The 22,654-nt window shown below is 41.4% G+C and overlaps 1 protein-coding gene across 11 annotated transcripts in view; it reads left to right on the forward strand.

Annotated features, from left to right (window-relative positions):
- The window catches only part of NRXN3 (neurexin 3), a 1,706,389-nt gene that overhangs the window by 489,495 nt on the left and 1,194,240 nt on the right, over positions 1-22,654 (forward strand). For all 11 annotated transcript variants that reach the window (XR_004348667.1, XR_004348670.1, XR_004348668.1 and 8 more), the window contains 2 exons: positions 3,013-3,314; positions 9,018-9,179. Coding sequence is in view for 7 of the 11 variants with exons in the window: in XM_032624307.1 (XP_032480198.1) it covers positions 3,013-3,314; positions 9,018-9,179 (464 nt within the window). In the remaining 4 variants the exon portion in view is untranslated. The remainder of the gene's footprint in view (positions 1-3,012; positions 3,315-9,017; positions 9,180-22,654) is intronic.

A 22,654-nucleotide genomic window follows, 5' to 3' on the forward strand; every position in this document is an offset into this window, starting at 1 on the left:
GAATTTGCATGGATATTAGCATAAATATGCATGTGATTTACATAAACTTTTTTCCTCACATTGGTTTTGTTATTTATTTACTGTGATGGCCTCTTCTCTTAATGATGTCATTTTTCTTCTGTGGCCTTCCACATGAAACACGTTCTTTTGTTTTAAACACACTGATTCCGGGGGGTGGGGATGCAGGGAAGGGAAACATTTCTTTTGGTGAATAAGTGTGATTTACATGGGGTAGGAGGAATAGGTCTCTGGCTCAGTTTATTCAAGGTTTGTGGTGGTTTGTAAGTCTGTACATGGTTCAGTGGAATCATTCATGCCCTTTGAGAAGCAGAGTAGGAGCATGTGCTATATCCAGAATGATGGGCAAAAGAAAAGGTAACTGATATTTACAGAAAAGTCCAGAGGCAGTAGAAGTCCAGAGTAGAACTAACTGTCTGGTCTTGGGCAACTCACTTATTCCTAGTCATCCGTTTCTTCCTTAATAAAATAAGGGTGTTAAATCAGGCAATCTCTAAAATCCTTTATAGCTCTAAAATTTATTATTTTGATAGACTCCTTAGTCTAATTATATAAAAAATATTAAGCACCACATAGCACATTAAATAATATCCTGGTGCCTTGCTGTTCTGTGTCAGGCCGTTCCCCCTTTGAAGGGTACTCAGTGATTAATTGAGGCTTCTCTTAGAGGCATTCCTTTCCTTGCTCATTTATCTCAGTTCACTGGGCACACAAGGTATAGCTTAAATGTTTATAGAAGACTCCCACTAATATACCATGTGGGTTGCCAAGGACAGGCATAGTAGTTGGCTGTGTGTACATTTGCTTTGTTAGGAAAAGAGCTTAGCGGTGATAACTGAATATGATTTGCTATCTTCTGCTCTAAATCAGGGTTACGTCCAGTCTACTGAACAAGAGCTTGTCCAGTTGAATTTTAACAAAACCATTTCTTTAGAAATGAGAGATCGTGAAAATAGGGCAGTAGGGGATTGCATGGATGAACCCGTTTCAAACATACAGATAGTGCCAAATTTCTGCTCTGTGATTTTGGGGGAACTAATTTTGGTAAAATGTATCTGGCATGGGTTATGTGCTGAGTAGTACTCGCTACTTATATGTGTAAAACAACACTGGTCCCCTAGAGGTGGACAAGTCCCTTTTGCTTATACCAGTGTGTGTGCAAACAGAAATGTGTAGGTGTACACACATCCTTGAGGCCCTCTGGAAGATATGGGGCACACTTAACCTCTTCTGACTCTCTGGAGTGTGATGTTAAGGTCCCTGTTTTAATGATGTGATGCTACAATGAATTCAACAGTATATGTTGGGTGGTCATCTCTTCACATTGTAAGAGGGACTCCTTTACCTTATGATGAGAAAATACTTATTTGATTTTACTTAGGGAACTTACCAAGGGCTATGATGGTCGATAAGGATATGAATTAATGTGGACAAGCTTTGGTGACTAAGGCGGAAGTGTAGGTCTAGAAGGGAAAATAGAGTCCCCTCAACCTTACTTTGCAGACCCTGCCACCCCTCTTTAAAGGGAAGCTGCATATCTAAACTTGTATTGTCGCCCATTTCTTTTCATTGAGGAGGTGCTTTTGACCAACACTGATATGAAGTAGGCCACTCTCTAAATGAGGCTGCCTGACAAGAGGACAAATGGAGGTGTACATGCTGAGTGTCTACGTTATAAATCAAATCTACAAATAATTAAATAAAATACATTCTTTTCTCTTAACCTTGAAAAATAGATCTTTGACACTACCTGGTTAAGTCAGGTTCTCATTTAGAGTTTTTGGATTCCTAGGAGTTCTGCATTGGGAAATACAAACACAGGGAGAGCCAGCCCCTCTGGTCCTCAGCCTGTGGCCTTTCCCCTTCCTCTGCCCACATTCAGCTCCATCCTGTATCACAGAGGTCTGGTATAAATGCACGTGGATGCCTCGATCCACATGGCAAAGCTCTGTCCAAACCTGTGCAAACAGTCCCCCACAGGGCTAGCCCTCAGACCTTGAGGTATAAACACTGATAGCATGATTTGCCTTCAGAAAATGGATCCAGGAAGGAGGATTGCACAACCCCTGGAAACAGACTTGGGACTCTTTGGGTAGGGAATTACAGGACCCCAGGGTCTCAAATATGGTCTTGAAAGAGAGTATGAGTCCCAGTTGAATGCCATGTTGGCTCTGTGGACCCCTGGTCCTATGGAGAGAGATGTTCTGTAGGATGGTCAGACCAGGCCATATCAAACAGGAGACCTCTAGGGCAGAGGTCCCTTTGACTCTAAGGGAAGTATTGTTGTCTTATCAAAACATATTACCAAATTCCATTCTGTTCCGTTTTCCTCATCTGCTCAATCATTTCCTCAGGTCCAACCTCCTATTTAAAAACCCAGTCACGTTCCACTGGGCACAGGACTCTACCATGGAAACCAAAGTTAGCTGGGTTATTAACGGATGGAAATTAGAGCCACATATTTCAGGCTAATTGATTTTTAGTTATTGTTCAATAAAAGGTACCTAGAGCTAAAGAACCCTTTGTCAGAATAGTTAATTATCCATTCTAAACCAACTCTTCTACAAGCATTTAAAAGCCAATATTGATGCAAAAGCAAGTAAACCTCACTTTACCATTTTGCATGAAATTTCCCTTTAGGCTTTTCTCTGAGAAAATTTGAAGGAAAGGTAGCAAGCTTTCCTGCACCATCGTGTTAGTCTTCTACCCCTGTGTGGACATATAACTTCTCTGCAGTTACCTTCTCTGCTAGTTTCCCTAGTACTTAGATACGAGTCTTGTGGAATAGTTGGAGGGGGTGTTGTGCTGGTATCAAGCCTCTGGCAGGGACACTGCCCTGTGTGCGTGTGTGTGTGTGTGTGTGTGTGTGTGTGTGTGTGCATGTATGTGTGTGCGTGTGTGTGCGTGTGCGTGTGAGTGTTCTGTTTGGTATTTGCATAGACCTGGCTCATGCCAGTCAAGTGTTGATTGCTTTCCCCTTTTCTTTCTCTGTAGCTCGAGAGGAGAATGTGGCCACTTTCCGAGGCTCAGAGTACCTGTGCTACGACCTGTCTCAGAACCCAATCCAGAGCAGCAGTGATGAAATCACCCTGTCCTTTAAGACCTGGCAGCGGAACGGGCTCATCCTGCACACGGGCAAGTCGGCTGACTATGTCAACCTGGCTCTGAAGGATGGCGCAGTCTCCTTGGTCATTAACCTGGGGTCTGGGGCCTTTGAGGCCATTGTGGAGCCAGTGAATGGAAAATTCAATGACAACGCCTGGCATGACGTCAAAGTGACACGCAACCTCCGGCAGGTAATGGCTGAGGGGAGAGAGTGCCCAGAGGCTCCTCTTAGGTGGCTGGGGAGGAAGTTTGTGAAGTAGGTGGTGGGTTAGGTTACATGGAGAGGGGTAGAGATACCCTATGGGTTTGGATATGTCGAAGTCAAACTTTCTCCCAGCCTTTACAATTTCACAAGGATAATTATTAAAATATGTTTCTTCTCTTACTTCAATTTTCCATTTGTGCTTGTTATTTAAGAAAAAAAATTCAGTTGTATAGATAAAAGTTATAAATACTTTCCTTTTGTTTTGCTTTTCTTTGTATCATTTTCTTGATTACCTTTGAATATTGTACTATTGCTAAATCAATTAGGGAGAGCGTTTTGTTTCTGCAGCTTGGTAGATTTTTCTCATTCTTTGAATATATGTTTTTCTTTTTAATTAAGTTAGCCATGGCCATGATGCCATAATTTTAATTCCTTCCAGAAGAAGTCTTTCTTTTTCTCTTCCTTTTAATTTACCAACCCCTTGTCCACTTTTATTCTTTCTGTTGGGTCGTTGTGTTAACCTCTAGCCTTGGAGTGAATTAGCTGCGATCATTCTGAATTCCTTTGTTTCTCTGTTCCTTGGTGTTGTGGTATACTTTATTGCCCCTGTCTCTACCTCTGACAGTCTTCAGTTGACTAGGAGGCCTGGAAAGTGGAAGGACCCACATAAAAAAGTCAACTTTGGAGCAGCCTTTCCTGGTTCTGTACGTGCTTGAGAACTCCCATCGCTTGCTGATTCTAAGCAGGCAACTCCGTCAGGTGACAACACTCTCAGAAAGCCTTAGCCCAGTGAAGTTGTTTTCCATTTTATAACTAATAATAGTGATAACAATAGCAACAGTAATAATACCTCACCAGCCCACATCAGGAAAAAATTACAAACACTTCCTGTAAAAGTCAAGGTCTGTTCTGAGACTGCCTTTTCCAGGTTCTGTTTTCACTTGGATTTTCTACTTGTGAATTTGTCATTAAACTCAGTGGGACAGCATTCATCCTTTATTAAATCAGAAAGCATTATGTAAATTTCCAGAAGGTGCTTATCAAATTTTCTTCTGCAGTGTGATTGATTTAATGCCTCCTAATGTAAACATGAAAGCATGAGAACTGACAGGTGTTTGCCTATGTTTTCTGTTTGATAAAAGTGTAACTCCTTAATAATGCTCAGTAAAGGGAGAAGGCTCCTCCACATTGGAGACACACAATATTCGAAGTACCCACTTCCACACTTAAGCATGTCAAGGAAGCCCCGTGGTTGGAGATGCTATTCTATCTGTGATGAAGTTGCCAAATCCTAAGAGTTAGAATCCCCCGTCATCTTCATACACACAGGTCGAACATTTTTGAATCACTGTTCTGTGTTTTTCCTGCAAGGCCAAAGAATCCTGTTGCTTATGTTTCCTTTCATCATTCCCCACCTGTACTTACAGGAGAGTCCCCCTCAGCGGCCAAGAGAGCCCACATCAAATTTTCATTTGTTAACATATAAGGGCTTGAAAGGTTTGAGTAGCAGAGACTAGACCAAAAAGGAGAATATGACCTTTTGTCGGGTTTGACTGGCAGTTGTACAGTAATACCCTTCTGCCATTAGTCAGTTAAGGGGGGATTTTCACGTACTGGGGAGCGGAATCAGGTTGTGGTTCTCACCAGCCAATCTGTTTCTCTCTCGCTCTCTCCCACCCCACATGCTTCTTTGCCGTTCTAGAATGATTCCAATTAGCCGGAAAAGGCTCACTTTCATTACCACTAAAAACACTTTTCTAAAATAGAGTTGGGCCCTAATTCAGTCCTTTACACTGAAATGGGGACGAACCAAACTGTAATTCAAATATTGGTTGTGCTGAGTTAGTCTGAACAAGCAGAGGAAGGCAACACTATAGGGTTTCTCGTCCAAGTTCTAAGACCCGACTCCTCTCTGTGCCCTTGGACAAAGCTTTTAACCTTTCCACACCACAGTTTCCATTTGTGAGATGGTGATTACAGTCCTCCACGTGTGGTGGCTAAATATGCAAAGCACCTTATGTTCCAGAAGGATTATAAGCTCATCCATGGTCTGGGTGCTAGACTCGCTGGGACATGCACATGATTTACATGCTGAGTATTCTTTCAAAGGTGACTGCCTCTGTCTGTCCCCATGGATGCAGCTAAGTAGAGCTCTCAAGACAAGGCTACTGAGGCCCTAGGGTGTTGGGGGCATTTCTCGGCAGAAGGAGTATGAATCTTTTAGAGAAAATGCACCTAAAATTGGACCTCATCGGAATCTGCACTGAATTTTGCATCCAAATGCAATTTATTGAAAGAGGAAAAAAATCTCAGAAAAGCAGAGTTGATTTTGCAAATACAATCCTTTCAACCCTGAGTCAGCTAAGATTATTATTTTTCCCATTAAAAGCACATTTATAACATCTTTTTGAGTTCCCTAGGATACATTTGAAGGGGTGGGAAGCCCCTGTCTATTTCAGTTAAACTGTAAATCACTTCATAAATATTTGACAATAAGCTGGTGGCAGTCTCGCCTACTCTTTTGGTAAGGTTGAATGGCTTCTGTGGTAAAGATTCATCTGAGGAAAGCTTACTCGGGGTTTCCTTACCAAATGGAGCAGAACTTTCCCCCTTTCTTCCTTTTTGGTCATCTGCTACGGTTCTGCTTTTGGGCCAAGTCAGGCCAAGGTCAGGTACTTTATTGGGGGTTGTGATTAATGGAGGGAACGTGGATTATCTGTTCTAAATTATAACCAGGACCTGAGTCCACGGTCATGGCCATCACAGGAAGTGCTTTACTTTTATATGCCACTTTAGTCAAACCGCAAACACAAAACTGGGGTTAACCATCTTCTAGCCTTCCAGCCTCCCAGCTCAGGGTGTGTTGGCAATTTAACATTTGAAAACAGCGAAGAAAAGACTAACTGTAGGGCTTCTCTAATCATGTTTAACCTGCCAGTTCTCTCTGCTATCCATGCAAGAAATTGCTTAAAAGCTTGAAAAGCATTCTTAAAGAGGAATGAGGGGAGAGTGATTCTAACAGGAGACATTCTGGCAAAGTAAACAAAGTAACATTATTGGCTAATGAAGGAGACTCCAACTCTTTTGATGCATTCTAACGACACAGTTATTTAAACCTGAGAGAACAGGAAAGAGGAGAAAGTTGCCCTCCTGCTGCACAAATCCACAAAATCAAGGGGGTCATGGATCTTTAAATTACCCATGGAAACCCAGAGTAAACTACATATGTAGCCTTCCTGTGCTGGATGTGATCTGTAAATGTTTTAAGATCTTTTTGTCCTAGGAGAAAATCATGATTGTCCATGCATGTAATCAGAGTCAGATGTGAAAAAACAATCCCCAAAGTATTGGTATTTCAGCTCTCTCTATTTATCTACGTGTGGAACGATAAACCTTGGGGGTCTTTTCTTTCAGGACAGATGGATTGTGTTTGTGCTAGAGGGTGGGAAGGGACCAGGGCGGTGTTCTTTCAGAACAGCTCTTGTAAAGTAAGTATGATGCTAATTCTGACTGGGGTGAGGTCTGGTCTGAGTGTATTTGGGAGAAGAGGGTAGTTACAAAGACAAGGTGGACTGCAGCTCCTTTCCTGGCTGTGCCCCAGGTGCCCAGGTTTTCCATAGAGTCTTGGTCTCATTGTCTTCCCCCACTCTCTTTTTCTGTGTCGGGTGCCTTTTTTTTGAAAAACTAACACAAGATCATTCATGCAATGTGTCATTTTACTAACCGACGAATGTACTAACACCCTAACGACTCATCTTTGTTTTTAGTTTTTTTAATTAACAATCGTTCTGTTCACAATTTTTAATTTCCTTTCTTCCCCCTTTTCCGCAAAGCACTCAGGCATCGGACACGCTATGGTAAACAAACTACATTGTCTGGTAGATATCATTCTTATTGTCTCTTTTTTTGGGTTTGCCGTGTGTTGCCCCCCTTTTCCTCCCCAAACCCCCCTTTTATCCTCTTTAGAGTTGTTACTTCTTTTAAAATTTTCTGTTGAATTAAATACGAGCCTTTCTTTTTCTTTAAGAAGAAAATGGAAGGGGATGCACCTGTCCTGACACTATTTGGATGAGTTTGGTTGGGACAGTTTTCCTTTTCTCTACTTTGTAATTTTTTTTTCCTAAAAGAAAGTTTTTTTTAAAGAAATGTTCTTTGTTGAGCTAAATTCGTTTTGTTTTGTTTTCTTATTTTGTGAGTTCCAAGTTATCGACTAGGGACAACAGAGATTTCTATTGAGGACTTTCTTCTCTCCGTGTCTTCCTACCCCTCACTCGTCCTCCCTTCTTTTCCCCCTTCCCCACTCCCGAATCCCTTTTTTCTTTCCCTTTTGTGTGGCCACGGCTGCCACAGGTGATCTGGGGAGGAAAGTACTCGACTTCCTGTATTCTTCCGTTCCCTCCTTTCACCATACTTCCCACCTTGGCCAAAGGGAGCTGTGCCAATTTGTGTTCTTCGTACAAACTCTGCATGGCATGTTCCTGTCTCGTGAATTTCCCCATGGGCATCAGAATCTGTTCCCTTGTTTTCCTCCTCAGTACTAACAACCTACCAGTCATCAACCCCACTCCACGTTCTCCTCTCTCTTTTTTGTCTCCATGCTTCTTCATGCTCCTCTCACCCTTCATATATTTTGGGGTTGGGTTTGGACTTTTTCTTTTCTTTTTTGTTAGTAAGGGAGGTGGCAGGCAGGGGAAAGACTACCCTTTAGTTTTGAGTGTGTTTTCTTCTTTTCACTCCCATCTTGTTTTTCAGTTGGTTTAGTGCATGTAAGTGTGAAGTGGATTTTGATTCTCTTCTTTAGTGCTCTTCACCCTTGTCCCACTTCCCTCCCTTTTATTCTTCTGCCTTCTCTCTTGGCTCCAGATGATTTTCGCATGGGTGTGTCAGTGTACGGTGCGTGCACGCTTCGAGGCCCCATCTCTTCTCTGTGCCCTCTGCTCCTTTCATGGATGTTGGGTGTATGGGTGCCGTTTATTTCCTGTGGGCATTGTTATTATTTTGGCTATTATGCCTCATCATTCTTTTTGTTAGCATTGCCTTTTTTGGTTTGAATCATTTCTTCTCTGGCTGGTGGTGATGGCACACAAGGGAGGACAGGGGTTGGTGTCCTGGGTAGTCCGTGGCATGTATCACCCGTGACTCATCAAAATCAAGACCCTTTTCCTTCCCTCCCTGAATGCATGTTTGTCAGCGTGGTGTGAGCCCAAAAAGAAACAAATAAAAAAAGAAAAAGAAAAGAAAAAGAAAAAAACCATCAACAACCAAAGACCAACCCCCTAACAAACCCCATTGTCAAACATCTCCTTTGCTGTTTCTCACGACCACTATAAATGGCAATCTTTCGAAAGTAAATGCTCATTTTACCAATGAACTGAGACGTCTGAGGATAGTTCCATTTTCTAGCCTGACTGAGTGAAGAGGGCAATGGGTAGAGCGAGTTGCTCAGCTTGGCAGTTCCGGAAAAACTCTCCCAGGAGTCTGCAGGGAGACACTGGAGGCTTGGGCCACAGGGAGGCAGACCAGAAAATGGAACTTGGCTGCACATACCAAAATCAACCCAAATTAGAAAGAATACCTCACCCAAATCTTAATGAAAGTGATGCCACCGGTAGGGGAAGCCCTGGATTTTGATAGGACTGTAAGGTCATTGTTGGGATTTTTGTTTTTTGTCCCTATGTCCCTCCACCAGGTGACAATCTCTGTGGATGGCATCCTTACCACGACGGGCTACACTCAAGAGGACTACACCATGCTGGGCTCAGATGACTTCTTCTATGTGGGAGGAAGCCCAAGTACCGCTGACTTGCCAGGCTCACCTGTCAGCAACAACTTCATGGGCTGCCTTAAAGAGGTAAGGTTCACCCATTCCATTTAATGCACTGACTGTCTAAGAACAAATGAAATTTTCAGCTCAGTGACTGGATCTGTCCTCTAGGCCATAGGTTGTAGCAGAAAAGACTCTGGACTTAAAAGTAGAGGCCCTAGGTTTTGATCCCAGTTTAAGCTGGTTGCAGGACCTTGGGTTCACCACTTAAGCACCCTGTGGTTCTGTTTCCTCATCTAACTGATGAGGAACCTGATCCCACAGGTAGCTGTGCTTTATAAATTACATGAAATAACTCAGACGAAAGGACTTTGAAATCACAAGGAACTAGACCTGTGTGAAGTTTGATTTTGTATTTTTGACTTGGCAAGTAGGGAAGCCTTAGCTAAAAGTGGCTCAATTTGTGGTTGTGTGTCTTGTCTAAAACATAACTTATGTATTATTTTACCTTTGCTAAGCTTGGTGTTCCCAATAGTCTCATTATTCGAGATGAAGGAGAGTTCTCAGAATATAACATTAAGGCCCAGAAGACTCGTTTTTCCTTTTTTTTTTTTCCTCCCTGAGAGCTAGCAGCTGTGAGAAAGCAGTGGAGCTTTACCATTACTCATTTATTACTATTGTAGCTAATGTGTTGAGACCTCTGTCTGAGAGCAAAGGAGCTTCAGTCAAGTGTAAGTTCAATCTCTAAGGTCACTTGTTGAGGCAAAAAGAATCAGACTTGATTTGCTGGAGTTCTTTCAGCACACAGTGTCATCAGAGCAGTGCACTGCACTTTCTTGTTTAATCTAAACTAAGCTTGATTGCCTAAGATAGCTGTACCATTTCCCTGTGGAAATTCCTTGAGAAGCTAACAGTGTTCTTTCTTGTAGATAAAGATCCCTTGTGACATGTTATGAGCCTCCTCTCAGGGCACATGTTTTATTCTTATTATGGTTATTTGGAATTTGTTGCACGTCAGTTACATATGAGATGGCATCACACGTGCATTCACTCACGCCACTCGGCTGTGAGCTGTGTCTAGACAGGAGTTGCGTCTGTTATACCTGGCATAGAGCAGGTGCATAATAATTATTTACTGAATGGAGACATTTATCAAATAATCATTGGGTACCTTTTTTGTGCTGTAACTAACCTTAATGGCTCTTTGCAAACCACGGTCTCTGTGTGTGAAGACTTTGTAATCTGGGAAGAGAGATGAGATCTGTAAGGGAACAATTATAGCTCAGAGCACTATGTGTTCAGTGCCACAGATGAAGTGATCTAATTGAGCAGAGGAAACAGATACATTTTAGGTGGGAGTCAGCATTGGAGAAGAATTGATATTTGAGCTGGGCCTTGCTGCAATAAACCATGTGTGCATTGAGAGAAAGGGGGAGGAAGGAGAGACATGACAAAGGAGGGAAAAATCCAATTACAGCTTTGTATTGTTCTTGTTCTGAAGGAAAAATGACAGGAGAAAAGTCTTAGAGAGTTTTCCTCTCCTGCTGGACATTACCTAGGCTTCTGCTGGCTACAGGGTCTCCACAGGTCATTCCTGACGGAATTGCAGTAGACATAGCGCACTTCTTCCCTGGGATTTACTCCTATTTAAGTAGAATAACGGTATAAACTACTCTGTCTAATGAACCCTGAAAGATTCTTAAACACGTTAAATCACACTCCATTGGAATTGCACTCTCATGCGGTATGTGGGCCTCTCACTATTGTGGCCTCTCCCGTTGCGGAGCACAGGCTCCGGACGCGCAGGCTCAGCGGCCATGGCTCACGGGCCTAGCCGCTCCGCGGCATGTGGGATCTTCCCGGACCGGGTCACGAACCCGTGTCCCCTGCATCGGCAGGCGGACTCTCAACCACTACGCCACCAGGGAAGCCCAGATAGGAGCATTCTTGTTCCAAGTTTTTGGCTCAGGAATGAATTAAGCATTGATTGCTGTGGAGAGCTCATCCGTTTTTGTCGTGAAGCAGCCCTGAGCCTGGAGTTTCTCCTGGACTGGGTCTAGGGGTGGCCTCTAGGACTAATTTTCCCCTGCACACAATTATGTTGAACTATCTCTCCATTATGTATTTGAGACAAAGGAGCAATTTCCCAACCGCAGATCTATCAATCAGGAAGGATGCCCCTGAATATTTTGAAACAAGTCTCATAAAAACATGAAGATATCTCTGATGATTTTATCCATGCAGAACCTAAAGTAAATAAAATCTGCACGCACACGCACACCCACACACACGTACTCACATACTACACTGTCCAGATGGAGAGCAGACAGCTTCAAAAGTCTGTGAAAAGTGGCACTTAATAGCTTAAAAATTAAAGACAGTTCTGAAAACCAGTGTCAGTGACAGAAATAACAGTAATAGTAATAAAAATATGCACATATCTTAGCTAGCAGCTAAGCAGAATTTAAATCCAGGTCAAGTTAGAAGAAAGAAAGTCCAAAACAGTGAAGGAAGTGGTAGGCGAAACAAGAACTTAATATAAACTTTTGCACCATCTCTCCTTTACGTATATAGTATGGTCTTTCTAAGGGAGTTGGGAGGCCTTCTCATTTGTCTGAGTGCTTTAAACAGATAGCTTTGAGTTTAATGAAATCCTGGCATAGACTTTCTTTCCATTTAATTATGATTCACTTTTCTGTGGGAAAGTCTGGGAAATTCTTCTCTTGTTCCTGGCATTTCTCTTTGACAATTTCGTAAACAGTAAAAGCTTCCAGCTATGTTGGGACTTCCCTCCTTGATAAATCCCACTTACCCACTTTAACTATTTCCCCTTAGAACAGTCAGACGTTATTTTACAACTTCTTCTTCCCTTCCCTTTCTCTTTCTTTCTCTTTCTTTCTTTTTCTGTCACCTCTGGCCATTTGTGGCTCTAAGCGGCCTTAAGCTGAGCTGGGTGCTTTTATGTTTCATTTTTTTCAAAATGGGAACATGGTGAAGACCTTATGGGATTTCTCTTCCAGATCGTTGATACTTTGTGTGTGGCACAAAATAGTTTTTATCTTTGGAACTACAGTTACTTCACACCTGGAAGTTAAGTTCTGGCTCCACTCTTTTATCTATCTATCTGTCTGTCTATCACATCTTTATTGGAGTATAAATGCTTTACAATGTTGTGTTAGTTTCTGCTGTACAACAAAGTGTGAATCAGCTATATGTATACATATATCCCCATATCCCCTCCCTCTTGTGTCTCCCTCCCACCCTCCTTAACCCACCCCTCTAGGTGGTCACAAAGCACCGAGCTGATCTCCCTGTGCTATGTGGCTGCTTCCCACTAGCTATCTATTTTACATTTGATGGTGTATATCTGTCCATGCCACTCTCTCACTTCGTCCCAGCTTCCCCTTCCCCCTCTTCATGTCCTCAAGTCCATTCTCTACGCCTGCGTCTTTATTCCTGTCCTGCCCCTAGGTTCTTCAGAACCATTTTTTTTTTTAGATTCCATATATATGTGTTAGTATACGGTATTTGTTTTACTCTTTCTGACTTACTTCACTCTAGGTCCATCCACCTCACTACAAATATCTCAATTTCATTCCTTTTTATGGCTGAGTAATATTCCATTGTATATATGTGCCACATCTTCTTTATCCAGTCATCTGTCGGTGGACACTTAGGTTGCTTCCATGTCCTGGCTATTGTAAATAGAACTGCAGTGAACATTGTGGTACGTGACTCTTTTTGAATTATAAGGTTTTCTCAGGGTATATGCCCAGTAGTGGGATTGCTGGGTCGTATGGTAGTTCTATTTTTAGTTTTATAAGGAACGTCCGTACTGTTCTCCATAGTGGCTGTATCAATTTACATTCCCACCAACAGTGCAAGAAGGTTCCCTTTTCTCCACACCCTCTGCAGCATTTATTGCTTATAGATTTTTTGATGATGGCCATTCTGACTGGTGTGAGGTGATACCTCATTGTGGTTTTGATTTTCATTTCTCTAATGATTAGTGATGCTGAGCATCTTTTCATGTAGTTTTTGGCCATCTGTACGTCTTCTTTGGAGAAATGTCTATTTATGTCTTCTGCTCATTTTTGGATTGGGTTGTTTGTTTTTGTGATATTGCTGGCTCCACTCGAGTCAAAGTGATTGTGGATTTCACCTGTGTGCACAGCTCCTAACTTGATATCAGAGTGAAAGCGTGACAGAGAGCGTCCATGTTATCATCCAATTATTGAAGTACTCTGCATGCCCTAGTTATCAATTCAATATTTGTGTCCACTCAAGCATCACAAAAATCCCCACCTTGTACCTCTTCGTGGTTTTGTGTTTTAACATGTCTGTCATATTTTTGTTCTTGTTGTGTCCCCAGCTCTTAGAATTGTTCTTAGCACCTAGTGGGCGCTCAATAAATATTTGCCAAATGAAATCACATGTTTGTGAGTTTAAAAAATAGCTTTTAGATAAATGCTCTTAGGCACTATTGACAATGTGACTTTCTTGGGATCATTAAAGAACATCCTGACACGGCAATGGTTGAATCTTTTAGGAACCTCCCAGCTATCTGAAATGAGTGAAGTATTACATAAAAAGGCCCAGCAAGACTAAAAGAAATGGGTTGGAACCCACTCTGAGAAGAACGGGATTGAAAAGGCTTTGAGGAGGCATCATAGTATAAATGAAAAGAATACTGGGTTTAAAATCAGAAAACCTGATTGGGAATACCAGCTTTATTACTTTACTGGCTATATGACCTGGAATAAGCCACTGATCTTATTTGAGCCTCACTTTCCTAACCTATAACATGGAGATGATAAGACCTCTGTTGTGTTCTTAAGAACAAGTAAAATAATATACGTAAAAGTGAAACCATACATAAATATACAATGATGTTTTGCTACAATAATTATGATTAAGGATTATGTAATCATTCTTATAAAACAGTTTATGAAATAAATTTAAGAGTAAGTGAATATACATTAGCACGTGCGTATGTTTGTATTTCCCATATTACCAAATCACTGTCTGGGGGAAAAACACAACTTTATTCTGAGGTTTGCCTTACTAAAATTCTCTCATCTTCACTGAAGTTGGAATAACCCATCCTACCCACCCTCAGTCATTACCTAGTCTGTTTCCTTTGGACACTGGTTTATTTGACAACTGTCAATCTCCCTTCTACGAAAATGTAAGCTCCCTGAGGACAAAGGCCTCATCTGTTCACAGGTGTTTCCCCAGCACCTAGAAGAGTTCCTGGCATAAAATAAAACACTCAATAAGCATGTCTGGAACAAATAAATAAATTAATTCATTACTGAGCTAACCTCATGGAGCTCTAAAATCTGGCAGAGTTTAGATCCACAGGTATATGCTGAAAAAATACAGTATGCCAAGGACTGTGCTAAGACACAGAGATGAATCAGACACAGTTCTTGCCTCAGAGGACCTCACAGTTAGTGGGGGACACACAAATATAATTTCAAGGAAAAGCAGTTAATGCACAAAAAAAGAGGCATTCACAGGCGTGGTGGGGCTGCTGAGGAGAAGGACTTAGTATATCATGGGGTTCAGGAAAACACTGTGGAGGAGATGATGCCCAAGGCTTGAAGGCAGGTAGAAATGAACAGGGAAGAAGTGGTGCTCCGGGGTGATGGGGCAGCATGAGCAAGGGCCCAGAGACAGGGCACGTCATGGTGTCTGGGTGAGGAACTTACAAACAGTTTGCCAATGTCAGGGCACAAAATATAAGGTCAGGAGTTCTGAAAATGTATCTGAAGAGTTAGGTAGGGGCCAGGTCATAGAGAGCTTTATATCACACTCTACCCTTGGACTTTGGGTAATGGAGAGCCACTGAAGGATCTGAAGTAGTAGAATGACATAGATTGACAGCTTCTCCGTCAGGCTTTAAATTCCTTGAGAACTGAAGTTAGTCCATCTACTACTTCTGCTTGATTCATCGTTTTGTCCTAGGGAGATGAGGAGGAGTTGGGAAGGCTGGTCCATTGGCTTTAGCACTGGGCCAGGAGAGTGCCTCTCTCAATCTTCAGGTTTCTGCAGAAAAGTGCTTCCTTCTAACTTCCATTTCAGTTTCCAATGACCCTCCTTGTCAGGACATTTATTTCTCCTTTCCTCTGTCCTTGACATTACTGAGCTACTGTTGTTGGATGAAGCACAGTGCAGTAGAGGAAAGCCAAATCATGGCTGAGTTGCATGAATAGTGTCTCTATTATGAGGACCAGGGAGCTGACTAAAGCCCATCACAATATCCTCCTATGTGTCGGCGTCTTCTGTGTTGTTTGACTTGGTTCTTTCTACACCATCTTCCTTTCCCCTCAATCTGTTACTTCTCTGCTGGCATGTTGGTTCTCCATTTGGCTCTCCATTGCCCATGGAGAAGCTCTCCTGCTGCTGAGAACTCTGAGACCGACTGGTCTATCCCACCTTTCTTTTCTCATGGCATCTCTAGTGGGGAGGAAGGAAAGCAGGAGAACGGGGAGAGTGGAACACATATTTAAAGGAAAAAGGATTGGGTAGAACATCATTGTGCACATTACAATCCACATCCCTTTGTGATTATTAGCCATTTAAACCTGAATGGGATTTTTGCAGCCAGAGATAGTCTCTGAACAGATGATTAATGGTTTAATCTGTAATAACTTTACATTTTATAGAACCCTGATAGGAGTCCACATCTGGTGAGCCAGGCTATTTAAGGCTGTGTTAATTCTGTTAATTCCTATATGTTTATTTGAATTGCTGGCACCTGTGGGCTTTAGGATAATGTGTTTGTTGTTGCTTTTCTTTTAAAAAAATATATGCCTATTTTGTCCTGTCTCACTGTCTTTTCTGCTGTCTGTTATGCGATCACAATTCCTCTTCTGGTTTTTCTTTTGTATTGTCCTCTTTTTCACTCGCTATACTTTTTTTACCCCTGTTCTCATTTTTCCTGCCTCTGTGCTTCTCAGGCTCTTGTTTTGGTGTCCTTCCTGATTTCTCAGGTGGGGATAAATCACTCTGTCCATTACTAGGCAAATTTAGGTCATGGCATTAGGCCTAAAAATTTCCTTTTTCCTATAGCTTTGAGAATACTGTGTGGTCCCATGATGAGCAAGATCCAGTGAGGGTTTTAGGGTCAACATGGAAGATGAGAGGAGGGTTGACTTTGGAAGCACAAGTCCAGGGTTTGAGTCTTGCGTAGACCCATTCATTACCAGCTGCAAGACTCTTAGCAAGCCACTTGAATGCTCTTAGCCTCAGTTTTTTCATCAGATAATAATACGTCAGGCATTTTCATGTTGGGAACAAATGGGATAAAAAAGATGGAGGTGCTTTATAAACTGTAAAGCACTGTGCAAATGCTAATGTTACTATTTATGTTAATAAATGAAACCAAATTGATCAGGTATGTTTAAGGAAGCACTTACTTGCTGTTTCTGCAATTAAAAAACTGCAGAAGTTAGGAGAATCCAATGTATCTTAAAAAAGAGCAACTGAATTAGAACCTGGCTACCAGATGCATTTCTGGTACTAATTACAAAACCGTACAACCTCTCTGAACACCCATGTCTTGATCTGTAAAATGCGGATCGTTATCATTGTCAAACCAAACACACAGTACTGTGTGTAGAAAAACGTAGAAAAACAAGTTGGATAGCAAAGCAGAATTTATTTCCCCATCCTTAGGAAGATATGCACAGTGTGAGCTTGGAGGGAAGAATGCCTTGGCAGAATGGAAGGGCCAATGCAAAAAGGAGACCAAGAAGGACAAGATTCCAACAAGGTAGAAAAAAGTAGAAACATGAATCAGAATCTGGGAAGTTGGAAGAATGTAGCAGAAGAAGACAAGAAAGAGGAGAAACTGTGTCTCAGGAGAGGCCTATTGGGTTGACCATAGAAATTGCCATTTTTCTGGGTAAAAAAAAAAAAGTCAAATATTGGCAATGTCATGTGAGTCAGTTTAAGAATGAAAATTTTTGAAGAGGATACACTGGATCTTCTTGAAAAGAGATTACCTTCTGGATTACCAGGAGCTGAAATGGGCAGGGGAGAGAATGGCATTTGATGCCACAGAGGAAGAGGAGACAAAGCCCTGAGCTACTGGGGATGTATGATGAATATGAGGTTTATTTCACAGAGGAGGCAAGATGTGAGCACTTAGCCCAGGATGGCTATAAGAAAGTGGTGTGTACCTGAGATAAAAGTGTCAGCGGGGCTGAAGCCACAGGACATGTAGTGTTGCAGGGCTGTGGCAAACAGAAAGATGTTCTTCAGTTAATGCCTGAAGAAGATGTTAAAGAATGGTTTGCTTCTTATAATTGATGGGCTATTGATGGAGAAGTAAGATACGGTAAACATTTTTTTAAAGAGATCTGGTGTTCATTTTCCCTTATTTCAATAAATGTTTCTTGATTTTTATTTTCCTTCATGCTCAGTCCAGTGATGTAGTGGCATTGACTCCATTCCTGGCTCACCTGATGAGCATGTGAGCTCTGAGTCCATCAGGAACTTCCATTACTCTGGCTGTGGTTATTTTGTTCATAGCTGGGCACCTAACCCACACCTAATGTCACAGTTTGGATCAGTGACATTCAGTCTCAGGACTCTGTTTATATCTTGTAGGGGGGTACTTCTCCTTCCTTTGAGCTACAACTTGGGATGGTATAAAACTGACCTTCTGGCCGCCATCTTGCCTCCACAATGGGACTAAAAATGAAGCTAGAATGGAGAAAAGCAGAGCTAAAATATGGGGAGAAACTAGGTTCTGGTGACATTTTAAGGCCCTGGATCAAACATTCTTCCACCTAGACTACCTGGCTTTCCAGCCGTGATTGATTACATTCCTTCTTCTGTCTAAGCCAGCATGAGCTAGATTTTCTGTCATTTGCAACAGAGCCCTAAATGATGTGAAAGAATTCCTCACTCCTATTTTACCCCTGTCTTCTCTGACAAGAAAATAGGTCTTTGGCCAGGAAAAGATAGACGAAGTTAGGAAATTTAATATCAGAGCCTGTTAGAAAGCACCTAATTGGTCTACATTAATTCAAAGTTCTTGAGTTAGATGAATGATACAGGGAGAATTTGAAAATAAGATTTTTGAAATCCAGTTGGTTTTTGAGAAACTGTAGAGAATGGGGGAGGTTTGTATGACTCAAGATGGAAAAAGTGTAGATAGTGCAAGTTATGGGCTTACGAACTTCATTGGCATCTGGGCAAGATTTTGGATTGCATTATTAACAGAAGATATGAGCCCACCGAAGAAAAAAGAGAACCATAGTCATTCACTAAAAACACTAAAAACAAGCCATATAAGCAACTAAACTCACATATTATTCAATATTGTTACTATACTTAAAGCTCAGAAAAGTACCGTGGGCCTAGCATAGCGAAGTATCAGCAAGGTATTTGGCAATACCCTTTGTGATATCCTCATCCACAAGATGGGGAAAAAGGGATTGGATGTAAGAGCTATTCAGTAAAGCAGTGTCTCTTTAAATATACCACTGGGTCCTGGTAAATGGGTCCATTTTGGCTTACATGGAAGTTTCTGGTGAATGTCCAATGCTTTGTCTTACTCGCCATTTATTAGGGGCTTGAGGGAAGGTAAGAGAGGATGCTCGTCAACTTTGTGAATGGCAGGGAGCTGAGAACGATAGAAATTATGTGCCTTAATGTTCTGAGACTGAATTAATAAAGGTATGAAAACAAAGGAGGTGACAGTTCTATAGTATAATTTATTGGCGAAAATAGTACGCTCTGGAGCTAGAGTTCTTGGCTGCAAAACCCGCCTCTATTCCCACAGTCTGTGGAATGCTGGGCAAGTTACTTAACCCTCTCTGTACCTCACTTTGCTTATTCATTAAATGGGTGGAATAATTATACCTACTTGATAGGGTTGTTGTGAGTATTAACCGAGATAATAATTTTAAACCCCTTAGAACAATGCCTGGCATATAGAAAATGCTTGGTAAATTGTGTTTATCAACATTACCATCATCACCACTGTGTGATAATCTGGTTACTGGGAGTATTTCTCTTCAGTTCTGAATGATAAGCACTTAAAAGTTTAGCTGACTAGTTGACAGAACATGTTTAGAGCCGAGCTAGGAAACAGATAGCAGTGTGCTCAAGAGTCTGACATAAAAAGAGTTGACTGGTGGATCCAGGAACGTTTAACCTGAGGGAAAGATGCCTGAGCTCATGGGTTGAGAGTTGTCTTCGTATGTGAAGGACTGTCTTATGAAGTGGATTTGGACATGATTCATATATCTTTAGGAAGAAGAACTGGGGCAGTTGAGTGGAAGCTGGGTATTAAATACAAGGAAAACATTTCAATGAGAGCTGTCCAAAGTTGCCTTTAAAATAATGTATTCTCTGTCACTCAAGGCATCCAAGCAAAGTCTGGGCAACCGTCTTGCTGAGGTTGTAGAAGAGATTATAGCACAAATGACTATAGACAGTCTTGATTTTCTAGCTTCCTTCTAAACATAAGATCCTATACATATACATACTCCATTCTTTTTTTTCAGATTCTATTCCCATATAGGTCATTACAGAGTATTGAGTAGAGTTCCCTGTGCTGTACAGTAGGTTATTGTTAGTTACCTATTTTATATATAGTAGTGTGTATATGTCAAACCCAATCTCCCAATTTATCCCTCCCCGCTTTCCCCTTTGGTAACCATAAGTTTATTTTCTACATCTGTGACTCTATTTCTGTTTTGTAAATAGGTTCATTTGTACCATTTTTTTAGATTCCACATATAAGCGATATCATTTGTCTTTCTCTGTCTGACTTACTTCACTCAGTATGACAATATATGTATCAAATTATCACATTATGTATCTTAAACTTACAATGTTATATGCCAATCATATCTCAATAAAGCTGGGGAGAAAAAAAACCCACGTAAGATCCTATAGTGAATGAGCCTTCTGAAAAGAAAGAATGGGACTTATTAATTAGACCAGGTTCATTGTGTTGAAGACTTTCCTGATTAATCTCCAAATCAGTTGACTACACATGTCCCACCGAGACTCACAGAGTTGCCCTTGCAGTAGGATTTGAGGTTCCCAGCCACTGTCATCACTTATTAGTCACTTATAATTATTTCTCTTTCCTCAGACCTTCACTGGCATCATCTCCAAAACCATGATAACCACAGCAATTATAATCATAATAACAGCAATAAAGACTACCAGTTATTGAGCACTTAACAGTGTGGATGCACGCGAAGTATGTCTCTGTGGCTAAGTGTTTCGTATGTGTTCCCTAATTTAATTCTCAAAACAAACTTATGAGGTGGATTCTGTTATCATTACTAATTTGAATGTAAAGATAGTGGGCGTCTTGCCCAGGGCCACTCAGTTAGCAAGGATTGGAGCTGAGCTCTAAATACTGTTGCTGTCGTGACTCCTGCTGCCATCTCTACCAGCTCAATCGAAAGACTTGGTGAAGAAGAAAAGGAAGAAGCTTTTCAGGAAAAGGTTGGTAATTCTGTGGTTAAACCCACTCTAGGGAATGGTCTCTCACTACTATTTAGAGGCTTCACTTCAGAGGAGAGGTCATTTAATCAGGCAAAAAATGTCCTGCTGGGAGACTGGATACAGTTACGTATTTCTTTCACCTTGCCATTGGTTGTTCTGAGAGGAAGGCAGTTTTCGCTTGATTTCCGACTCTGGGCAAACTGATATTGCTCAACCTGTTAATGGAGGAATGATTTTTATTATGGGACCTGAGTGGGCAGTAGCTCCTCTTGGTATAAATGCCAAGCAGTGGAACACCTTTTTCTTGAGGTGGGCAGCACATCTGTACTTTTGTTCCTGCCCAGTATTTTCTGGGAAGTTGGAGCTATTTGCCTCCAATACCCTCAGAAAGCCAGAATGAGGAGCTTTCTGGGCTTATGGTGAATTTTCAGTCTGATTCTGGGAGTCTCTCATTTAGCTTTGCCATTTGTTTTCTCTTCAGGATAAATTCAGTGGAACTCATTGCTTTCTAAAAATGTCACTTATTTACAGCAAATGTAATCTACCACAGCATTCCCACTGAGACAAAGTCTCTTGTGTCTTCAAATGCCTCAAAGGGGACAGAAAAAGTAGTCCTTGTACACATATACCTACAGGGTTAAAGTCATCATTGAGCTAATTAATTAGCTAATGTTTTTTAAAATTGCTTTGCAAATGCCGAAACGACTCCGACATTAGCGTTATGTGCTTTTGTAACCTTGTGTTCCATCCCACCATGTGGACAGTATGCCACAACTAGTTTCTGCATAAATTTCAAGAGAGATAGAAGGACACATTTTTCACTTTGAAACTCAATGAAGATGGTAGCATAGGACAGCAACATTGCACACCAATTATCAACCAGTAAAATTCTCCTCCTTCCCTTTCCCCCAGCTTCTCCCTCAGCAGCCAGTACTGGCAGATGATCGATCTCATACTTCATGGAGAGCATAGAAAATCTTTAGCTTATGCTTGCTAAAACTCTTCTCCCTCCATTTTTAGATTTACCTTCAAAGATAGTTATTGCTACCTTCTCTTCTTCTGTCTTATAGGATGAGCTGTCCTCCTCTTCTCTGAGTGTAACTGCTATTCTCTTTTGCCTGTTCTGAGATTTAGCCCCTTTAAGGAATCCCTCCCTTTTCAGTTACCTTAGATTTTCTCTTCACCTCTTTTCTATTCCCTCAAACTAGAGACATGCTCAAAATAATTTTCTTGATTCTGTTTCCTGATGAATTTGCATCTTAGTTCATTCCTTATTTCAGTGGAAAACTTCTTGGGAGAGTTGTATGTGTGTCCCACCTTCTCTACCTCATGGTTACTCCACACCCTCTGCGACTGCAGCCACCCACCAAAGCGCCACACCTGTCCTCAGCACTTTAGTAGAATTGTGCCTTCTGGCTTTGCCTTGCTTAAGTTAGGAGCACTTTATTTTATGCTCTCACAGCTCTCAGTTCTTAACTGCCTTGCATTATAAGTGCTATTATAGTTTATAGTACATTGTATTTTAATGATCTGTGCTCATATGTTTCCCTAGTAGTATGGGCTTTTGGGAGCAGGGACTAGGATTTCTACAGATTGAGTATTCCCTTTAGGGTTGCATAAGTCCTGGCACATGAGTAGATGGAAAATATTCTTCAAAAATTAATAAATACTTGTGAATATCAATAATAAAACTATTGCTTTAAATTTCCATTTCTGCCTATATCCATTTTCTCAACAGCATATCATTCATTGACTTATTCATGAGTGCAGTGTATATTCGTGGAGTGACTACTCTGTTATCAGATCTGCTCTAAGTGTTGGAGTATGTGGTGAATGAGACCATATATAGGGTCCCTGAGCTTATGGAATTAATGTTATGGTTGAAGGAGACTAATAGCAAATGTGTAAAGACCTAATTAAGATACTTTGCAATAATGATATGTGGTATGAAGGAAGTAAAAGAGGATAACGGGGTAGTGAGGGGCAAGGAGGTTGGGTCTCCATTATTAGACTGAGTGGTCAGGGAATTATCACCTCTGAGGAGGTGCTAATTAAGCTGGGACCTAAGATGCAAGAAA

The sequence above is a fragment of the Phocoena sinus genome, chromosome 2, assembly GCF_008692025.1.
Source record: "Phocoena sinus isolate mPhoSin1 chromosome 2, mPhoSin1.pri, whole genome shotgun sequence".
Classification (NCBI taxonomy): domain Eukaryota; kingdom Metazoa; phylum Chordata; class Mammalia; order Artiodactyla; family Phocoenidae; genus Phocoena; species Phocoena sinus.